This window comes from Ambystoma mexicanum, chromosome 5q (genome assembly GCF_040938575.1).
Source record: "Ambystoma mexicanum isolate Mex_15411 chromosome 5q, UKY_AmexF1_1, whole genome shotgun sequence".
NCBI lineage: Eukaryota > Metazoa > Chordata > Amphibia > Caudata > Ambystomatidae > Ambystoma > Ambystoma mexicanum.
The window spans coordinates 1343462999-1343484510 of record NC_090933.1 but is presented as its reverse complement, the minus strand read 5'-3'; the positions used below and the strand labels follow the sequence as shown (position 1 = coordinate 1343484510).

Below are 21512 nucleotides of genomic sequence, written 5' to 3'. Positions count from 1 at the left end.
CCCCATGTCTTTGCGTTATTTTGAGATGGGGTCTGATGATCTTGGTGGCAGCATCCCAGTCAACAAGGGTGGGGTGCATATTGTGGCAGCCATTCCCATGTAGTCTCTGCCCATTCAATACCTGCATGTGTATGATCCCCCAACTCCATTACCACATCAGTTGCAACAGGGATTAGCCTAGAAAAAAGCCAAGGAATCAACTCATTCCCTGTAATGTCTTGAATCCCGTGGTTATATTCAAAAGCAGTCAACCAATCCAAAATATCAAGCTTAACCTCATACATACTTACTGCATCTTTGGGCATGCGAGGCCTCTTAGGACTGGAAGACCTAGAAGACTCTGGGAGAGAACCCGTTTCAAGAGTCAACATTTTCATTTCAAGTGCATGATTCAATTCCATTTCTCTGAGTCTAAGCTCTTGAAGCTTTGTTTCAGTTTGAGCTTGGATTCTTTTAAATTCTAACTCCAGTCTCATCTTTTCAAGTGAGACAGATTCAGGACATAGATTTGGACCTGAGAGGGTCCCCGTGGTCAGAGGTAGAGGCCTATGAGCAGGTAGAGGTAAGAGAGGACCTACATTCTGAGACTCTTCTGCCTCATCTAACTCATCCACAATATTAGAGCTGGGCTCTGACATATTATCATCCTCATCAACATTTTCCACATTTGCTGCAGGTGTGGGGGTTTCAGACCCACTCCTCAGACTTTGGTATTCTAACAACATTTCTATCAATTCAACGTTTTAGCCTTTTACAGTAAGATTCCTGGCTTTACACCTATCTCTCAACTGATCAACAGTTAAAGTCACTAGGGTCTCCTGTCTGTAGTTTTCCATATCAGTCATGATAAAACAATTGCTTTACTAGTGTTTCTTTGCCTTGGGAGGATTATTTGAACAAAGGTAAAAGTAGCACTCTAAATGTAACAAGTATACTGTATCCTCACCGCTGTACACCAGTGTTAGGCAGAATCACATGCAGTGCCCTTTGGGAACGTTACATGCAATTAAGACTACAAGTGTCAGTACAATGTCACCTTTGGAACAAGCCTGTACTACACAGTTATGTGGTAGCAGTGGCTGAGCAGCCAGACTTATCTCAAGAGTTCAGTGAGCAGTAGAACAAGTTACACAAAGGACCAACAATTACAGTGATTCAAATATACACTTACTCAAGGTTTCTTGATAAAGGAATATACATTTATTTACTCAGTCAGTTAGAAAACATTACACCAGCATAAGCAGCTCAATATCACACACTAATAAACCACAAAAATCCAACTGATAAGTAAATGAACAAGTTTAGCTCCAAAACGAAGTGCGAGCAAAATGGCACTTCAGATACTTAATAAAGGAGGGAAAAGACAAGGTTATAAGAATAGACAGCCCGAATATATTCATAGGCAGGGCAAAGTTTTTCAGTTAAATACAACCAGCAATTTTTCTCAATAGGCCTGTGCCAAAGTCAATGGTTCAGAGTCTTTTGGATAGGATAGCACAGTTCTGGTCTATAACGGTTAAGTCTTTGCCACATATTTTTAAAGGATTTGGCTAGGGGAAAAGTTTGACAAATGTTTAGGGAAGGAAAAGCCTTCGTAGTTGAGGAAAGTTTCACGCACTTTCTCGATGGCCGAAAAGATTTCCGGACCGCGTTTGCACAGTACCTTGTCAATGAAGAAAGGTGTAGTTTAGGCAGTTGTTCCTGGCAGTTCGAGCAGATCTCGCTGTTCCTGAGCTTCAGTCGTGGGGACAAGAAGGAGGTCATCGAGAGGTTCCTGCACTGCCCAGGGAAGAGGCCAAAAGCTATAGCAAGACGTTGGTTTAAGGTGTGAGTCCCTTAAAGTCCACAAGCTGGTTTCCTTCCCTCTGGCTATCCGGTTTTCAACAGCACTCTGATGAAAATTCGACCAGATGGGGATGGTGTCCAGGTGACTTGCGAGCTGGTTGTTCCCACCAAACTCAAGGGAAGAAGTTAACCTTGAAGCGCTTCTCTGTCGTCGGAGTTTCAGGCAATTCGGACCTGCAGCAGGGCTTCACCGGTCGTCCAGGAGTTGCAGCAGTGCTCTTCCTTCCTCTCCTCTTCGGTTCTTTCGTTCCTGTGGTCGACTCTGCTTGCCAAGTCCCAGAGACCTGCTTTTAAACAGTTTTCCCCCATTCATTCCAGCGTGGTTGTCACTTAAACAGCAGGTTGGCTGTCCTTGCCGGACAGCCAGCCAGTCAATCATGCCAGAGTGCATTTGGGTCTCCAAGGAGACTAAGCACAGGGAGTTTCGGGCACCTCCCTCACATCCTGTCCACCCCAGACTCACTGGCGCCAGAGGAGGGCTTCAGCACTGAAGCCCGCCAAAGGCCAACGAACAAAGGGACCAAACCTGGTTTGGCTCGCAGAGGCAAACACAAGAAGGACCTTTCCTAAAAGAAATGGCGAAAACAGAAGACCGGAGTCTGTTTTTACAGATAGGTCTTGGGAGCCATATTGAAAAACATGGTGACCCGATTTTTATCTACTGTTGTTAGCGGTCGGGGAAAATCATGGTAGTTTGATCTAAACCACTGCCGCCAGCTATTTAAAGTAGGAAAGGGTATCATTTGACTGTTATATGAGTGTTTTGACTCAGGGGAAGCTAGGCAACCCCTCCAGCACTCTACAGGAAGATAGTTTGTGCTGGGTCAGTAAATTTAAAGAGACTAGCAAAGTCAATTTAACTTTACATGCTCTGGGAGACAGTAGTCAGTCCCAGAGAATGTATTTAAACCTTGGGAAGTCTGAAAGACAACCCTGTGCCACTGCACTGAAGGTGCTGTGTGACACACAGAAAACGATGATGCCATTGCAGTTTAACCAAAGAACACAAAAGTAAAACACATTGAAAATGAAAAGTTAAAAGCCCCAAAATATAGCAAAAGAGCTGGAGGACTCTAAGGTAGAGGGAAGTTAGCACTTGTGTGAGAAATCTCCCAAACAGTGACATCAGTGGTAATGCATGGTATGGCTCCTAAATGAGTGTGGTGTCAGCACTGAGCTGGCAGAGATCCTGGACAGGTTCCCTGCAGTCCTGGCTAGTGCACCGGCCGCTCCCCACGCCAGGTGTGCTATGGGTGATTCTGGAGCATTAGTACTAGTGCACAAATTGCATTTTTCCATGCTTTTTTCTTCCAAGGCAATGTTTGCCCTAGTCATAGCACTAGTCGTAGCACTAGGTCAGGATTTGCTCTGGTTAAACAATGCACTGAAAGAATATATGTGTGGCACTAGTGAAATCATTGCCATAGCGCTAATTGCTGTTCCACCAGTGCAAAGCTTGTGAAATACTGCCCAGGTGTTTGCTTCATCATCATTGTCACTGCATGAAGAAAGAATTGATGCTAATGAACTTAGAAATGCTTGCAATCCTCTTCCCTGTCGCTATAGTAACCTATCTCTCTTTAACGCTTCATGTTCTAGGTCAGTTCACCACAGGTTTCGGATCACCAACAACTGGATCCCTCGCAGGAAGCACCCTCCCAGGGGACACTGATGAGCCAACACCAGGTACACTTCACACATTTGGGCTGCGCGAAGCAGGTGCCAGCGCAGCCATTTTTCGGGAGTAAATAGTCATTGCAACCATGCAGTTTAACTGTGACATGGCTGGAGGCCAAGGCACTTATTCTACACTTGGCCGATGAAGAGAAAAAGTTGCTCAAATACTTTGGGCCTGATTACGAGTTTGGCGGTAGTGGTAATGCACCTGGGAGTTTCCACTGCCGGGTGTTTTATCATTGCCCCTAAATCAGAGGTTCGTTACCATCTGCCTTTGTGTAGTAAATACTTTCACAGAAAAGCATTACTGGATGCGTAAATTACGATTCCATGTAATAATGTCGCCACAAAATTATCGCCATACAAAAATATCGCCGAAAAATTGTCGTTTTTTGTGGCAACATTATTGCATGGAACATGCGGGGAATGCCCCCGCAACCCCCACATTTTTTTTTTGTTTAAATGTTGTTGTTTTTTTGCCCCTGTCGCCACATATATGGTCACCCAAATAATATCGCCACAACATTTTCCCGGTGATATTATTTACGGCGACCATATATGTGGCGATATTATTAGCTGATACCTAAATTACTGGGTGCCTTAATTACCACATGCGGTTATTACAGAGTCCTTTAAAATAATAGAAAGGTTAGCATGAATTGTAGTAGGCCCACCCGGTAATGACCACATGCAGTAACAGTAAATGAGTTTAGTGCTGTTACTAGAGGTTATACTGCCAATGGTCAAATGTGTGAAGGAGTAGCCCGGGAGTGGTGTGCCTTCATGCCAGCTGCACTCCGTGGGCATCTGGACCTGCACACTGGGCATTGATGTCAATACTGCTATCAGCAAAAGTGATGTGAATGTGGGTTCGGCATATAGAACAGCTGTCCCGCCTCATACACCAACAATGCAACATTTGTAACATTTGCCTCACAAATTGAGGATCGGCGTGTGCCGCGATACGGTGAACGTGATTCAGCTATGAGAGATGGCACAGCATCTACTCAGAACGCCAAGGCCTTGAAAGAGTTCATTGCGGCTGGGCATCCCTCTGCCAGCATGGGCATTGGCAGAACCTCAGAAGCCCAAGCGTGAACCCCGCCTGCCACTTCTGTGCCCTAAGTCATGGTTTTGGAATCAAGCCAGGTGTGCGTCTCCCAGCATGCAACAGTGGAAATGCACTGTTGGGAACACGTAGCGGTGACACACAGGATACAGCACTGAGCCTGGATATCACTCGTAAGAAGTGTAAGTGCAATGCATGTGGTTGAATGAGGCGTGGCTGAGACGTGGCATAAACATGAAAGCGTTGAGTGGGGGAAAGAAGTATCTTGGGGGACTTCACATGAAGAAGGATGCAAATAAAAGGCGTAGGGATGGAGTTCACCAGCCTCACTCGGGTCCAACAGGAACAGAGCAATCAAGACCAGAGGAAACGAAAGCCTTCAGCACTAATCTCAGAGAGCTCATGGAGAAGAAAAGGAGTGAAAGATCGAACGTGGTAAGGTCCACCATGCCCCCAACATGTAAGAAGAAACTTCTCTTGTCATTCTGGACAGGATAGACTCAATGCCACAGCCAGTCTGAAACCCAACCTACATGAGGTCCAGGTAATCACCTCTCAATTAACTGAACACTTAGCTTTGCTGTGTCCAGGAGAATGGACCGTCCAGTCTGGAAAATGTGCATGGACAGTTCCTTAGGAAGATGATTTCCATTCACCTTCTGGAGCGTGGCCAGTGCCATCCCACTGGGAAAGGAAGGCATGCGCGTTACACAGACAGCTCAAGAGAGAGACAGAACAAAGAAAAACAAGGAATACAAATCACTCAGTGATGTTTCAACAGCAAATGGCACTGGGAAAGAAGGTGCCCGCCTTACACAGACAGCTCAAGTGTTCTAGCAGGGATGAGAGCCAGAACAAAGAAACACAAGGAATACAAATCACTGGGAGGTGTTTCAGCAGCAAATGGCACTGGAAAAGGAAGGCGCCCACATTACACAGACAGCTCAAGTGTTCTAGCAGCGATGAGAGCCAGAACAAAGAAAAACAAGGAATACAAATCACTGGGAGATGTTTCAGCAGCAAATGGCACTGGGAAAGAAGGAGCCCGCCTTACACAGACAGCTCAAGTATTCTAACAGAGATGAGAGCCAGAACAAAGACAAGCAAGGAATACAAATCACTCAGTGATGTTTCAACAGCAAATGGCACTGGGAAAGAAGGTGCCCGCCTTACACAGACAGCTCAAGTGTTCTAGCAGAGATGAGAGCCAGAACAAAGACAAACAAGGAATACACATCATTGGGAGATGTTTCAGCAGCAAATGGCACTGGGAAAGGCAGACACCCACCTTACACAGACAGCTCAAGTGTTCTAGCAGGGATGAGAGCCAGAACAAAGAAACACAAGGAATACAAATCACTGGGAGATGTTTCAGCAGCAAATGGCACTGGAAAAGGAAGGCGCCCACATTACACAGACAGCTCAAGTGTTCTAGCAGCGATGAGAGCCAGAACAAAGAAAAACAAGGAATACAAATCACTGGGAGATGTTTCAGCAGCAAATGGCACTGGGAATGAAGGAGCCCGCCTTACACAGACAGCTCAAGTATTCTAACAGAGATGAGAGCCAGAACAAAGACAAGCAAGGAATACAAATCACTGGGAGATGTTTCAACAGCCAATGGCACTGGGGAAAGAAGGTGCCCGCCTTACACAGACAGCTCAAGTTTTCTAGCAGAGATGAGAGCCAGAACAAAGATAAACAAGGAACCCTAATCACTGGGACATGTTTCAGCAGCAAATGGCACTAGGGAAGGAAGGCGCACGCCTTACTCAGACAGCTCAAGTGTACTAGCAGAGATGAGAGCCAGAACAAAGACAAACAAAGAATACAAATCACTGGGAGATGTTTCAGCAGCAAACGGCACTGGGAAAGAAGGCACACGCCTTACACAGACAGCTCAAGTGTTCTAGCAGAGATGAGAGCTAGAACAAAGACAAACAAGGAATACAAATCATTGGGAGATGTTTCAGCAGCAAATGGCACTAGGGAAGGAAGGTGCCCGCCTTACATAGACAGCTCAAGTGTTCTAGCAGCGATGAGAGCCAGAACAAAGACAAACAAGGAATACAAATCACTGGGAGATGTTTCAGCAGCAAATGGCACTGGGAAAGGAAGGTGCCCGCCTTACACAGACAGCTCAACTGTTCTAGCAGCGATGAGAGCCACAACAAAAACAAACAAGGAATACACATCACTGGGAGATGTTTCAACAGCCAATGGCACTGGGGAAAGAAGGTGCCCGCCTTACACAGACAGCTCAAGTTTTCTAGCAGAGATGAGAGCCAGAACAAAGATAAACAAGGAACCCTAATCACTGGGACATGTTTCAGCAGCAAATGGCACTAGGGAAGGAAGGCGCACGCCTTACACAGACAGCTCAAGTGTTCTAGCAGAGATGAGAGCCAGAACAAAGAAAAACAAAGAATACAAATCACTGGGAGATGTTTCAGCAGTGGGAAATGGCACTGGGAAAGGACTCTGCCAGGCACCTCATTCTGGACACTGACAGGAATCCTCACTGTCATATTATTGCACTGAATGAGACTTGGTAGAATAGGAACCAACTGGACAGGACCTCCAGAGAATTTAGTGGGACCTTTGAGGGCCTTAGCACCATCCTCATGCTGAAAAAAGCTTTCATCCACTACGGTTCTGCTGGCCCCAGTGCCTCCCCTGGCAGGAGTATCCTGGCCATTGATAAGAACACTGTCCATATAATACCCTCTAGAGTTCTCTGGAATGGAGTTGTACACATTCATATTCTGTTTTTTACCCAGACCCATGGACTCTAAGGATACAGTGGTCTGAAGACCCAAGGGTGCTTCAGCAAATAGTTGAAAGTGGGCACTAGCCATTACTACTTCTTCCTCTGGGGAGAAGGCTAAAGAGGCAGTGCTGATCCCTGCAGGTTTACCCTCGCACCTGGGATCTCATTTCACATGGTCAGTTGACCCACAGACATAGCGTTTACCAAATGCTCCCTGGAATGGGGGTTTCCGCTGACCTCCCTCTGGTTGGGCACCAGAAGATTCAGTAGCCCTATTTGGTTTTCCATGTGGCTTACCCTGGTTATGTTTGGGGCCCTCTTCTGGTTGGATGGATTTAGATTTATTTGTGTTCTCACCTCTGTGCTGCTTCCCTCCATCCTTTTTGGGAGTTGCTTCAAAATCCTTATGAGTGGCCCTGTTTGCTACACATGAGTCAGTTGCTCTAGCTAACTTTTTTGGATCTAATTCCTTAGAGTCAGCCAAGTGCTGTCTCGGCTCAGGAGAGCAGGCATCAAAAATGGTTGCCAACATAAACAGATTTCTCATACCTTAATAAGTGCTAACTCTGTAACCCTTAACCCAACCATCAAACATTCACACACCCAGGTAGCCCAAGGGGCACCATCATGCTTTTTGAGGGTTCTAAACCTCTTAAAATACTGAGAAGGGGTCTTCCCAAATCTAGCTATTAAATCTAGCTTCACAGTTTCATACTCCTTTCTGTCTAAATCCCCCAACTCCATTACCACATCAGTTGCAACAGGCGGTAGCCTAGAAAAAAGCCAAGGAATCAGCTGATTCCCTGTAATGTCTTGAATCCCATGGTTATATTCAAAAGCAGCCAACCAATCAAAATTATTAAGCTTAACCTCATACATACTTACTGCATCTTTGGGCATGCGAGGCCTCTTAGGGCTGGAAGAACTAGAGGACGCTGGGAGAGAACTAGTTTCAAGAGACAACTTTTTTGTTTAAAGTGCATGATTCAATTCCATTTCTCTGAGTCTAAGCTCTTGATGCTTTGTTTCAGTTTGAGCTTGGATTCTTTTAAATTCTAACTCCAGTCTCATCTTTTCAAGTGAGACAGATTCAGGACATAGATTTGGACCTGAGAGGGTCCCTGTGGTCAGAGGTTGAGGCCTATGAGCAGGTAGAGGTAAGAGAGGACCTACATTCTGAGACTCTTCTGCCTCATCTAACTCATCCACAATATTAGAGCTGGGCTCTGACATATTATCATCCTCATCAACATTTTCCACATTTGCTGCAGGGGTGGGGGTTTCAGACCCACTCCTCAGACTTTGGTATTCTAACAACATTTCTATCAATTCAACCTTTTAGCCTTTTACAGTGAGATTCCTGGCTTTACACCTATCTCTCAACTGATCAACAGTTAAAGTCACTAGGGTCTCCTGTCTGTAGCTTTCCATATCAGTCATGATAAAACAATTGCTTTACTAGTGTTGCTTTGCCTTGGGAGGATTATTTGAACAAAGGTAAAAGTAGCACTCTAAATGTAACAAGTATACTGTATCCTCACCGCTGTACACCAGTGTTAGGCAGAATCACATGCAGTACCCTTTGGGAACACTACATGCAATTAAGACTACAAGTGTCAGTACATTTTCACCTTTGGTACAAGCCTGTACTACACAGTTATGTGGTAGCAGTGGCTGAGTAGCCATACTTATCTCAAGAGTTCAGTGAGCAGTAGAACAAGTTACACAAAGGACCAACAATTACAGTGATCCAAATATACACTTACTCAAGGTTTCTTGATAAAAGAATATACATTTATTTACTCAGTCAGTTAGAAAACATTACACCAGCATAAGCAGCTCAATATCACACACTAATAAACCAAAAAAATCCAACCGGTAAGTAAAGGAACAAGTTTAGCTCCAAAATGAAGTGCGAGCAAAATGGCACTTCAGATAATTAATACAGGAGGGAAAAGACAAGGTTATAAGAATAGACAGCCGAATACATTCATAGGCAGGGCAAAGTTTTTCACTTAAATACAACCAGCAATTTTTCTCAATAGGCCTAGGCCCAAGTCAATGGTTCAGAGTCTTTTGTGTAGGATAGCACAGTTCTGGTATATAACGGTTAAGTCTTTGCCCCGGATTTTTAAAGGATTTGACTAGGGCAAAAGTTTGACGAATGTTTAGGGAAGGAAAAGCCTTCGTAGTTGAGGAAAGTTTCACATACTTTCTCGATGGCCGAAAAGATTTCCGAACCGCCTTTGCACAGTACCTTGTCAAAGAAAGCTGTAGCTGAGGCATTTGTTCCTGGCAGTTCGAGCAGATCTCGCTGTTCCTGAGCTTCAGTCATGGGGACAAGAAGGAGGACGTCGGATGGTTCCTGCACTGCCCAGGGAAGAGGCCAAAAGCTGTAGCAAGACGTTGGTTTAAGGTGTGAGTGCCTTAAAGTCCACAAGCTGGTTTCCTTCCCTCTGGCTATCTGGTTTTCAACAGCACTCTGATGAAAATTCGACCAAATGGGGGCGGTGTCCAGGTGGCTTGCGAGTTGGTTGCTCCCACCAAACTCGAGGGAATAAGTTAACCTTGAAGCGCTTCTCTGTCGTCGGAGTTTCAGGCAATTCGGACCTGCAGCAGGGCTTCACCGGTCATCCAGGAGTTGCAGCAGTGCTCTTCCTTCCTCTCCTCTTCGGTTCTTTCGTTCCTGTGGTCGACTCTGCTTGTCAAGTCCCAGAGACCTGCTTTGAAACAGTTTTCCCCCATTCATTCCAGCGTGGTTGTCACTTAAACAGCAGGTTGGCTGTCCTTGCCGGACAGCCAGCCAGCCAATCATGCCAGAGTGCATTTGGGTCTCCAAAGAGACTAAGCACAGGGAGTTTCGGGCACCTCCCTCATATCCTGTCCACCCCAGACACACTGGCGCCAGAAGAGGGTTTCAGCACTGAAGCCCGCCAAAGGCCAACGAACAAAGGGACCAAACCTGGTTTGGCACGCAGAGACAAACACAAGAAGGACCTTTCCTAAAACAATTGGTGAAATCAGAAGACCGGAATCTGTTTTTACAGATAGGTCTTGGGAGCCATATTGAAAAACATGGCTGACCCGATTTTTAGCTACCGTTGTTAGTGGTCGGGAAAAATAATGGTAGTTTGATCTAAACCACTGCACCAGCCATTTAAAGTAGGAAAGGGTAATGATTTACTGTTACATGAGTTTCTTGAGTCAGGGGAAGCTAGGCATCCCCTCCAGCACTCCATAGTAAGATAGGGTGTGCTGGGTCAGTAAATTTAAAGAGGCTAGCAAAGTCAATTTAACTTTACATGCTCTGGGAGACAGTAGTCAGTCCCAGAGAATGTATTTAAACCTTGGGAAGTCTGAAAGACAACCCTGTGCCACTGCACTGAAGGTACTGTGTGACACACAGAAAACGATGATGCCATTGCAGTTAAACCAAAGAACACAAAAGTAAAACACATTGAAAATGAAAAGTTAAAAGCCCCAAAATATAGCAAAAGAGCTGGAGGACTCTAAGGTAGAGGGAAGTTAGCACTTGTGTGAGAAATCTCCCAAACAGTGACATCAGTGGTAATGCATTGTATGGCTCCTAAATGAGTGTGGTGTCAGCACTGAGCTGGCAGAGATCCTGGACAGGTTCCCTGCAGTCCTGGCTAGTGCACCGGCCGCTCCCCACGCCAGGTGTGCTATGGGTGATTCTGGAGCATTAGTACTAGTGCACAAATTGCATTTTTCCATGCTTTTTTCTTCCAAGGCAATGTTTGCCCTAGTCATAGCACTAGTCGTAGCACTAGGTCAGGATTTGCTCTGGTTAAACAATGCACTGAAAGAATATATGTGTGGCACTAGTGAAATCATTGCCATAGCGCTAATTGCTGTTCCACCAGTGCAAAGCTTGTGAGATACTGCCCAGGTGTTTGCTTTATCATCATTGTCACTGCATGAAGAAAGAATTGATGCTAATGAACTTAGAAATGCTTGCAATCCTCCTCCCTGTCGCTATAGTAACCTATCTCTCTTTAACGCTTCATGTTCTAGATCAGTTCAACACAGGTTTCGGATCACCAACAACTGGATCCCTCGCAGGAAGCACCCTCCCAGGGGACACTGATGGTCCAACACCAGGTACACTTCACACATTTGGGCTGCGCCGAGCAGGCGCCAGCGCGGCCATTTGTGGGGAGTAAATAGTCATTGCAACCATGCAGTTTAACTGTGACATGGCTGGAGGCCAAGGCACTTATTCTACACTTGGCCGATGAAGGGAAAAAGTTGCTCAAATACTTTGGGCCTGATTACGAGTTTGGCGGTAGTGGTAAAGCACCTGGGAGTTTCCATTGCCGGGTGTTTTATCGTTGCCCCTAAATCGGAGGTTTGTTACCATCTGCCTTTGTGTAGTAAATACTTTCACAGAAAAGCATTACTGGATGTGTAAATTACTGGGGGCCTTAATTACCACATGCGGTTATTACCGGAGTCCTTTGAAATAACAGAAAGGTTAGCATGAATTGTAGCAGGCCCACCCGGTAATGACCACATGCAGTAACAGTAAATGAGTTTGGTGCTGTTACTAGAGGTTATACTGCCAAAAAATTGTTAAATGTGTGAAGGAGTAGCCCGGGAGTGGTGTGCCTTCATGCCAACCACACTCCGTGGGCATCTGGAGATATTGCAGCTGGATCTGCACGCTGGGCATTGATGCCAATACTGCTATCAGCAAAAGTGATGTGAATGTGGGTTCGGCATATGGAACAGCTGTCCCGCCTCATACACCAACAATGCAACATTTGTAACATCTGCCTCACAAATTGAGGATCGGCGTGTGCCGCGATACGGTGAACGTGATATTGCCACGGCGTTCTGTATGCCCCAGACATGCCCCTGAAACTAAGTTTCGTGTTTGAACTAAGGACACTATATGCATTTACTGAATCCTCTTTTCGAATTTGCAGAGTCGATTCAGAGTCGAATCCCCTTGAATAACTTGCCCAATGCAGATGGTAGTGGCAGGCACTACCGGGCCATTCTCCTCCAGCAGCCCATTGAGTTGGCCGCTAGCATTTCTTAATGACTCTTGGGGCTACTGGGGCTGTGTTATGTTACCGCCATTTGTGGAGGACTTGTGTACGGCAAAATGTGTCTTTTGAAGCTATCCCTAATTTAACAGGTGAAAAAGTCAAGGTTTTCAACTTTTTCTGACACTAAGAGTATTATGAGAGTGTTGAAAAAGGAAGCGAAAAGGAACAACCCCTTACTAGTGACCGTGGCATGCTCATGCTTAAAAACATATAGTTAGAAAGACCAAAGACCGTGTGATCGATCTGGTGTTAGTTTGGGCTGCAAACAAAGATGGGCCCAGACCAGGGGAGGCCTGATGTCCACCAGAGATGACCTGAATCTACCAGGAAGCCAGTGGAGAACCCTCAAAGGGGGAGTGAGAGGACCACGTCTGTGAGGCCCCGTCTGCTGCATTTGGCTTAATCTGCAGATGCTGCAGAAGGTTTCCCAGAAGCACCCGGTAGAGAGGGATTCCACAGCTGGGACCAGATGAAACTCATTTTTAATGGTTGTCTTTGAAGTTGATCAGGTATAAAGGGTAGAGTCCTTTTAAGGCTTTGAAGTGAAAGAAATGTGTCCACAGGGGATGTCTGGCAGCTATGAGAGATGGCACAGCATCTACTCAGAACGCCAAGGCCTTGAAAGAGTTCATTGCGGCTGGGCATCCCTCTGCCAGCATGGGCATAGTCATAGGCGGAACCTCAGAAGCCCAAGCGTGAACCCCGCCTGCCACTTCTGTGACCTAAGTCATGGTTTTGGAATCAAGCCAGGTGTGCGTCTCCCAGCATGCAACAGTGGAAATGCACTGTTGGGAACATGTAGCGGTGACACACAGGATACAGCACTGAGCCTGGATATCACTCGTAAGAAGTGTAAGTGCAATGCATGTGGTTGAATGAGGCGTGGCTGAGACGTGGCATAAACATGAAAGCGTTGAGTGGGGGAAAGAAGTATCTTGGGGGACTTCACATGAAGAAGGATGCAAATAAAAGGCGTAGGGATGGAGTTCACCAGCCTCACTCGGGTCCAACAGGAACAGAGCAATCAAGACCAGAGGAAACGAAAGCCTTCAGCACTAATCTCAGAGAGCTCATGGAGAAGAAAAGGAGTGAAAGATCAAACGTGGTAAGGTCCACCATGCCCCCAACATGTAAGAAGAAACTTCTCTTGTCATTCTGGACAGGATAGACTCAATGCCACAGCCAGTCTGAAACCCAACCTACATGAGGTCCAGGTAATCACCTCTCAATTAACTGAACACTTAGCTTTGCTGTGTCCAGGAGAATGGACCGTCCAGTCTGGAAAATGTGCATGGACAGGTCCTTAGGAAGATGATTTCCATTCACCTTCTGGAGCGTGGCCAGTGCCATCCCACTGGGAAAGGAAGGCATGCGCGTTACACAGACAGCTCAAGAGAGAGACAGAACAAAGAAAAACAAGGAATACAAATCACTGGGAGATGTTTCAGTAGCAAACGGCACTGAGAAAGAAGGTGCACGCCTTACACAGACAGCTCAAGTGTTCTAGCAGAGATGAGAGCCAGAACACAGACAAACAAGGAATACAAATCACTGGTAGATGTTTCAGCAGCAAACGGCACTGAGAAAGAAGGTGCACGCCTTACACAGACAGCTCAAGTGTTCTAGCAGAGATGAGAGCCAGAACAAACACAAACAAGGAATACAAATCACTGGGGAGATGTTTCAGCAGCAAATGGCACTAGGGAAGGAAGGTGCCCACCTTACATAGACAGCAAGTGTTCTAGCAGAGATGAGAGCCAGAACAAAGGCAAACAATAAATACAAATCACTGGGAGATGTTTCAACAGCCAATGGCACTGGGAAAAGAAGGCAACCGCCTTACAACGACAGCTCAAGTGTTCTAGCAGAGATGAGAGCCAGAACAAAGACAAACAAGGAATACAAATAACTGGGAGATGTTTCAGCAGCAAATGGTACTGGGAAAGGAAGGCACCGCCTTACACAGACAGCTGAAGTGTTCTAGCAGAGATGAGAGCCAGAACAAAGACAAACAAGGAATAGAAATCACTGGGAGATGTTTCAGAGACAGCTCAAGTGTTCCAGCAGAGAAGAGAGCCAGAATAGAGACAACCAAAGAATACAAATCACTGGGAGATGTTTCAGAAGCAAATGGCACTGGGAAAGGAAGGCGCCCGCCTTACACAGACAGCTCAAGTGTTCTAGCCGAGACGAGAACCAGAACAAAGACACGCAAGGAATAGAAATCACTGGGAGATGTTTCAGCAGCACATCCCACTGGGAAAGAAGGCACCCACCTTACACAGACAGCTCAAGTGTTCTAGCAGAGATGAGAGCCAGAACAAAGACAAGCAAGGAATACAAATCACTGGGAGATGTTTCAGCAACAAATGGCACTGGGAAAGGAAGGGGCCCACCTTAGACACAGCTCAAGTGTTCTAGCAGAGATGAGAGCCAGAACAAAGACACACAAGGAATACAAATCACTGTGAGATGTTTCAGCAGCAAATGGCACTGGGAAAGAAGGTGCCCGCCTTACACAGTTAACCCAAGAGTTCTAGCAGCGATAAGAGCCAGAACAAAGACAAACAAGGAATACAAATCACTGGGAGATGTTTCAGCAGCAAATCCCACTGGGAAAGAAAGCGCCCGCCTTACACAGACAGCTGAAGTGTTCTAGCAGAGATGAGAGCCAGAACAAAGACAAACAAGGAATACACATCACTAGGAGATGTTTCAGCAGCAAATGGCACTGGGAAAGGCAGACGCCCACCTTACACAGACAGATCAAGTGTTCTAGCAGAGATGAGAGCCAGAACAAAGACACCCAAGGAATACAAATCACTGGGAGATGTTTCACAAGCAAATGGCACTGGGAAAGGAAGGAGCCCACCTTAGACACAGCTCAAGTGTTCTAGCAGAGATGAGAGCCAAAACAAAGACACCCAAGTAATACAAATCACTGGGAGATGTTTCAACAGCAAATGGCACTGGGAAAGAAGGTGCCCGCCTTACACAGACAGCTCAAGTGTTCTCTCAGAGATGAGAGCCAGAACAAGGACACGCAAGGAATACAAATCACTGGGAGATGTTTCACCAGCAAATGGCACTGGGAAAGGAAGGAGCCCACCTTAGACACAGCTCAAGTGTTCTAGCAGAGATGAGAGCCAGAACAAAGACAACCAAGGAATACAAATCACTGGGAGATGTTTCAGCAGCAAATGGCACTGGGAAAGAAAGGCGCCCGCCTTACACACAGCTCAAGTGTTCTAGCAGAGATGAGAGCCAGAACAAAGACAAACAAGGAATACAAATCACTGGAAGATGTTTCAGCAGCAAATGGCACTGGGAAAGGAAGGCACCCGCCTTACACAGACAGCTGAAGTGTTCTAGCAGAGATGAGAGCCAGAACAAAGACAAACAAGGAATAGAAATCACTGGGAGATGTCTCAAAGACAGCTCAAGTGTTCCAGCAGAGATGAGAACCAGAACAAAGACAAACAAGGAATACACATCACTGGGAGAAGTTTCAGCAGCAAATGGCACTTGGAAAGCAAGGTGCCCACCTTACACAGACAGCTCAAGTGTTCTAGCAGAGATGAGAGCCAGAACAAAGACAACCAAGGAATACAAATCACTGGGAGATGTTTCAGCAGCAAATGGCACTGGGAAAGGAAGGCGCCCGCCTTACACAGAGAGCGCAAATGTTCTAGCAGAGATGAGAGCCAGAACAAAGACAAACAAGGAATACAAATCACTGGGAGGTGTTTCAGCAGCAAATGGTACTGAGAAAGGAAGGCACCGCCTTACACAGACAGCTCAAGTGTTCTAGCAGAGATGAGAGCCAGAACAAAGACAAACAAGGAATAGAAATCACTGGGAGATGTTTCAGAGACAGCTCAAGTGTTCCAGCAGAGATGAGAGCCAGAATAAAGACAACCAAAGAATACAAATCACTGGGAGATGTTTCAGCAGCAAATGGCACTGGGAAAGGAAGGCACTCACCGTACACAGACAGCTCAAGTGTTCTAGCAGAGATGATTGCCAAAACAAAGACAAACAAGGAATACAAATCACTGGGAGAAGTTTCAGCAGCAAATGGCACTAGGAAAGCAAGGCGCCCATTTTACACAGACAGCTCAAGTGTTCTAGCCGAGACGAGAACCAGAACAAAGACACACAAGGAATAGAAATCACTGGGAGACGTTTCAGCAGCAAATCCCACTGGGAAAGAAGGCACCCATCTTACACAGACAGCTCAAGTGTTCAAGCAGAGATGAGAGCCAGAACAAAGACAAGCAAGGGATACAAATCACTGGGAGATGTTTCAGCATCAAATGGCAATGGGAAAGGAAGGGGCCCACCTTAGACACAACTCAAGTGTTCTAGCAGAGATGAGAGCCCGAACAAAGACAAACAAGGAATAGAAATCACAGGGAGACGTTTCAGCAGAAAATCCCACTGGGAAAGAAAGCACCCGCCTTACACAGACAGCTCAAGTGTTCTAGCAGAGATGAGAGCCAGAACAAAGACAAACAAGGAATACACATCACTAGGAGATGTTTCAGCATCAAATGGCACTGGGAAAGGCGGGCCCACCTTAGACACAGCTCAAGTGTTCTAGCAGAGATGAGAGCCAGAACAAAGAGACACAAGGAATACACATCACTAGGAGATGTTTCAGCATCAAATGGCACTGGGAAAGGAGGGGCCCACCTTAGACACAGCTCAAGTGTTCTAGCAGAGATGAGAGCCAGAACAAAGACAACCAAGCAGGGGCGTTGCTAGGGGGGGGGTGTCTTATGGGGCTGTAGCCCCTGATCTTTTGGTTGTAGCCCCAGACAGAATCTCAGGAGCTACAGCCAAAAGACTAGCTAGCCCCCAGTCCCAACAGTTCCGATATCAGCTTAGCCCCGGGTCTTTTCCAGACTCAGCAACTCCCCTGCAACCAAGGAATATAAATCACTGGGAGATGTTTCAGCAGCAAATGGCACTGGGAAAGGAAGGCGCCTGCCTTACACAGACAGCTCAAGTGTTCTAGCAGAGATGAGAGCCAGAACAAAGACAAACAAGGAATACAAATCACTGGGAGATGTTTCAGCAGCAAATGGGACTGGGAAAGGAAGGCACCCGCCTTACACAGACAGCTGAAGTGTTCTAGCAGAGATGAGAGCCAGAACAAAGACAAACAAGGAATAGAAATCACTGGGAGATGTTTCAAAGACAGCTCAAGTGTTCCAGCAGAGATGAGAGCCAGAACAAAGACAAACAAGGAATACAAATCACTGGGAGATGTTTCAGCATCAAATGGCACTGGGAAAGGAAGGTGCCCGCCTTACACACAGCTCAAGTGTTCTAGCAGAGATGAGAGTCAGAACAAAGACAAACAAGGAATACAAATCACTGGGAGATGTTTCAGCAGCAAATGGCACTGGAAAAGGAAGGTGCTCGCCTTACACACAGCTCAAGTGTTCTAGCAGAGATGAGAGCCAGAACAAAGACAAACAAGGAACACACATCACTGGGAGATGTTTCAGCAGCAAATGGCACTGGGAAAGGAAGGCACCCGCCTTACACAGACAGCTGAAGTGTTCTAGCAGAGATGAGAGCCAGAACAAAGACAAACAAGGAATACAAATCACTGGGAGATGTTTCAGCAGCAAATGGCACTGGGAAAGGAAGGCGCCCGCCTTACACAGACAGCGCAAATGTTCTAGCAGAGATGAGAGCCAGAACAAAGACAAACAAGGAATACAAATCACTGGGAGATGTTTCAGCAGCAAATGGTACTGGGAAAGGAAGGCACCGCCTTACACAGACAGCTGAAGTGTTCTAGCAGAGATGTGAGCCAGAACAAAGACAAACAAGGAATAGAAATCACTGGGAGATGTTTCAGAGACAGCTCAAGTGTTCCAGTAGAGATGAGAGCCAGAATAAAGACAACCAAAGAATACAAATCACTGGGAGATGTTGCAGCAGCAAATGGCACTGGGAAAGGAAGGTGCCCGCCGTACACACAGCTCAAGTGTTCTAGCAGAGATGAGAGCCAGAACAAAGACAAACAAGGAATACAAATCACTGGGAGATGTTTCAGCAGCAAATGGTACTGGGAAAGGAAGGCACCGCCTTACACAGACAGCTGAAGTGTTCTAGCAGAGATGTGAGCCAGAACAAAGACAAACAAGGAATAGAAATCACTGGGAGATGTTTCAGAGACAGCTCAAGTGTTCCAGTAGAGATGAGAGCCAGAATAAAGACAACCAAAGAATACAAATCACTGGGAGATGTTGCAGCAGCAAATGGCACTGGGAAAGGAAGGTGCCCGCCGTACACACAGCTCAAGTGTTCTAGCAGAGATGAGAGCCAGAACAAAGACAAACAAGGAATACAAATCACTGGGAGATGTTTCAGCAGCAAATGGTACTGGGAAAGGAAGGCACCGCCTTACACAGACAGCTCAAGTGTTCTAGCAGAGATGATTGCCAAAACAAAGACAAACAAGGAATACAAATCACTGGGAGATGTTTCAGCAGCAAATGGCACTAGGAAAGCAAGGCGCCCATCTTACACAGACAGCTCAAGTGTTCTAGCCGAGACGAGAACCAGAACAAAGACACACAAGGAATAGAAATGACTGGGAGACGTTTCAGCAGCAAATCCCACTGGGAAAGAAGGCACCCACCTTACACAGACATCTCAAGTGTTCTAGCAGAGATGAGAGCCAGAACAAAGACAAGCAAGGGATACAAATCACTGGGAGATGTTTCAGCATCAAATGGCACTGGGAAAGTAAGGGGCCCACCTTAGACACAGCTCAAGTGTTCTAGCAGAGATGAGAGCCCGAACAAAGACAAACAAGGAATAGAAATCACTGGGAGACGTTTCAGCAGAAAATCCCACTGGGAAAGAAAGCACCCGCCTTACACAGACAGCTCAAGTGTTCTAGCAGAGATGAGAGCCAGAACAAAGACAAGTAAGGAATACAAATCACTGGGAGATGTTTCAGCATCAAATGGCACTGGGAAAGGAAGGGGCCCACCTTAGACACAGCTCAAGTGTTCTAGAAGAGATGAGAGCCAGAACAAAGACACACAAGTAATACAAATCACTGTGAGATGTTTCAGCAGCAAATGGCACTGGGAAAGAAGGTGCCAGCCTTACACAGTTAACCCAAGTGTTCTAGCAGCGATAAGAGCCAGAACAAAGACAAACATGTAATACACATTACTAGGAGATGTTTCAGCAGCAAATGGCACTGGGAAAGGCAGACACCCACCTTACACAGACAGCTCAAGTGTTCTAGCAGAGATGAGAGCCAGAACAAAGACAAGCAAGGGATACAAATCACTGGGAGATGTTTCAGCATAAAATGCCACTGGGAAAGTAAGGGGCCCACCTTAGACACAGCTCAAGTGTTCTAGCAGAGATGAGAGCCCGAACAAAGACAAACAAGGAATAGAAATCACTGGGAGACGTTTCAGCAGAAAATCCCACTGGGAAAGAAAGCACCCGCCTTACACAGACAGCTCAAGTGTTCTAGCAGAGATGAGAGCCAGAACAAAGACAAGCAAGGAATACAAATCACTGGGAGATGTTTCAGCATCAAATGGCACTGGGAAAGGAAGGGGCCCACCTTAGACACAGCTCAAGTGTTCTAGCAGAGATGAGAGCCAGAACAAAGACACACAAGGAATATAAATCACTGTGAGATGTTTCAGCAGCAAATGGCACTGGGAAAGAATGTGCCAGCCTTACAAAGTTAACCCAAGTGTTCTAGCAGCGATAAGAGCCAGAACAAAGACAAACATGTAATACACATCACTAGGAGATGTTTCAGCAGCAAATGGCACTGGGAAAGGCAGACACCCACCTTACACAGACAGCTCAAGTGTTCTAGCAGAGTTGAGAGCCTAAACAAAGACAAGCAAGGAATACAAATCACTGGGAGATGTTTCACCAGCAAATGGCACTGGGAAAGGAAGGAGCCCACCTTAGACACAGCTCAAGTGTTCTAGCAGAGATGAGAGCCAAAACAAAGACACCCAAGGAATACAAATCACTGGGAGATGTTTGAGCAGCAAATGGCACTGGGAAAGAAGGTGCCCGCCTTACACAGACAGCTCAAGTGTTCTCTCAGAGATGAGAGCCAGAACAAGGACACGCAAGGAATACAAATCACTGGGAGATGTTTCATCAGCAAATGGCACTGGGAAAGGAAGGAGCCCACCTTAGACACAGCTCAAGTGTTCTAGCAGAGATGAGAGCCAGAACAAAGACATCCAACGAATACAAATCACTGGGAGATGTTTCAGCAGCAAATGGCACTGGGAAAGGAAGGCGCCCGCCTTACACACAGCTCAAGTGTTCTAGCAGAGATGAGAGCCAGAACAAAGACAAACAAGGAATACAAATCACTGGGAGATGTTTCAGCAGCAAATGGCACTGGGAAAGGAAGGTGCTCGCCTTACACAGACAGCTCAAGTGTTCTAGCAGAGATGAGAGCCAGAACAAAGACAAACAAGGAACACACATCACTGGGAGAGGTTTCAGCAGCAAATGGGACTGGGAAAGGAAGGCACCCGCCTTACACAGACAGCTGAAGTGTTCTAGCAGAGATGAGAGCCCGAACAAAGACAAACAAGGAATACAAATCACTGGGAGATGTTTCAGCAGCAAATGGCACTGGGAAAGGAAGGCGCCCGCCTTACACAGACAGCGCAAATGTTCTAGCAGAGATGAGAGCCAGAACAAAGACAAACAAGGAATACAAATCACTGGGAGATGTTTCAGCAGCAAATGGTACTGGGAAAGGAAGGCACTGCCTTACACAGACAGCTGAAGTGTTCTAGCAGAGATGAGAGCCAGAACAAAGACAAACAAGGAAAAGAAATCACTGGGAGATGTTTCAGAGACAGCTCAAGTGTTCCAGCAGAGATGAGAGCCAGATTAAAGACAACCAAAGAATACAAATCACTGGGAGATGTTTCAGCAGCAAATGGCACTGGGAAAGGAAGGCACTCACCGTACACAGACAGCTCAAGTGTTCTAGCAGAGATGATTGCCAAAACAAAGACAAACAAGGAATACACATCACTAG

General features: G+C 46.2%; 1 protein-coding gene across 3 annotated transcripts in view; it reads left to right on the top strand.

Annotated features, from left to right (window-relative positions):
* LOC138498116 (uncharacterized) overlaps positions 1 to 21512 on the top strand; it is a 389950-nt gene that overhangs the window by 303679 nt on the left and 64759 nt on the right. For all 3 annotated transcript variants that reach the window (XM_069621976.1, XM_069621975.1, XM_069621974.1), the window contains 2 exons: positions 3445 to 3531; positions 11397 to 11483. In XM_069621976.1, the coding sequence (XP_069478077.1) occupies positions 3445 to 3531; positions 11397 to 11483 (174 nt within the window). The remainder of the gene's footprint in view (positions 1 to 3444; positions 3532 to 11396; positions 11484 to 21512) is intronic.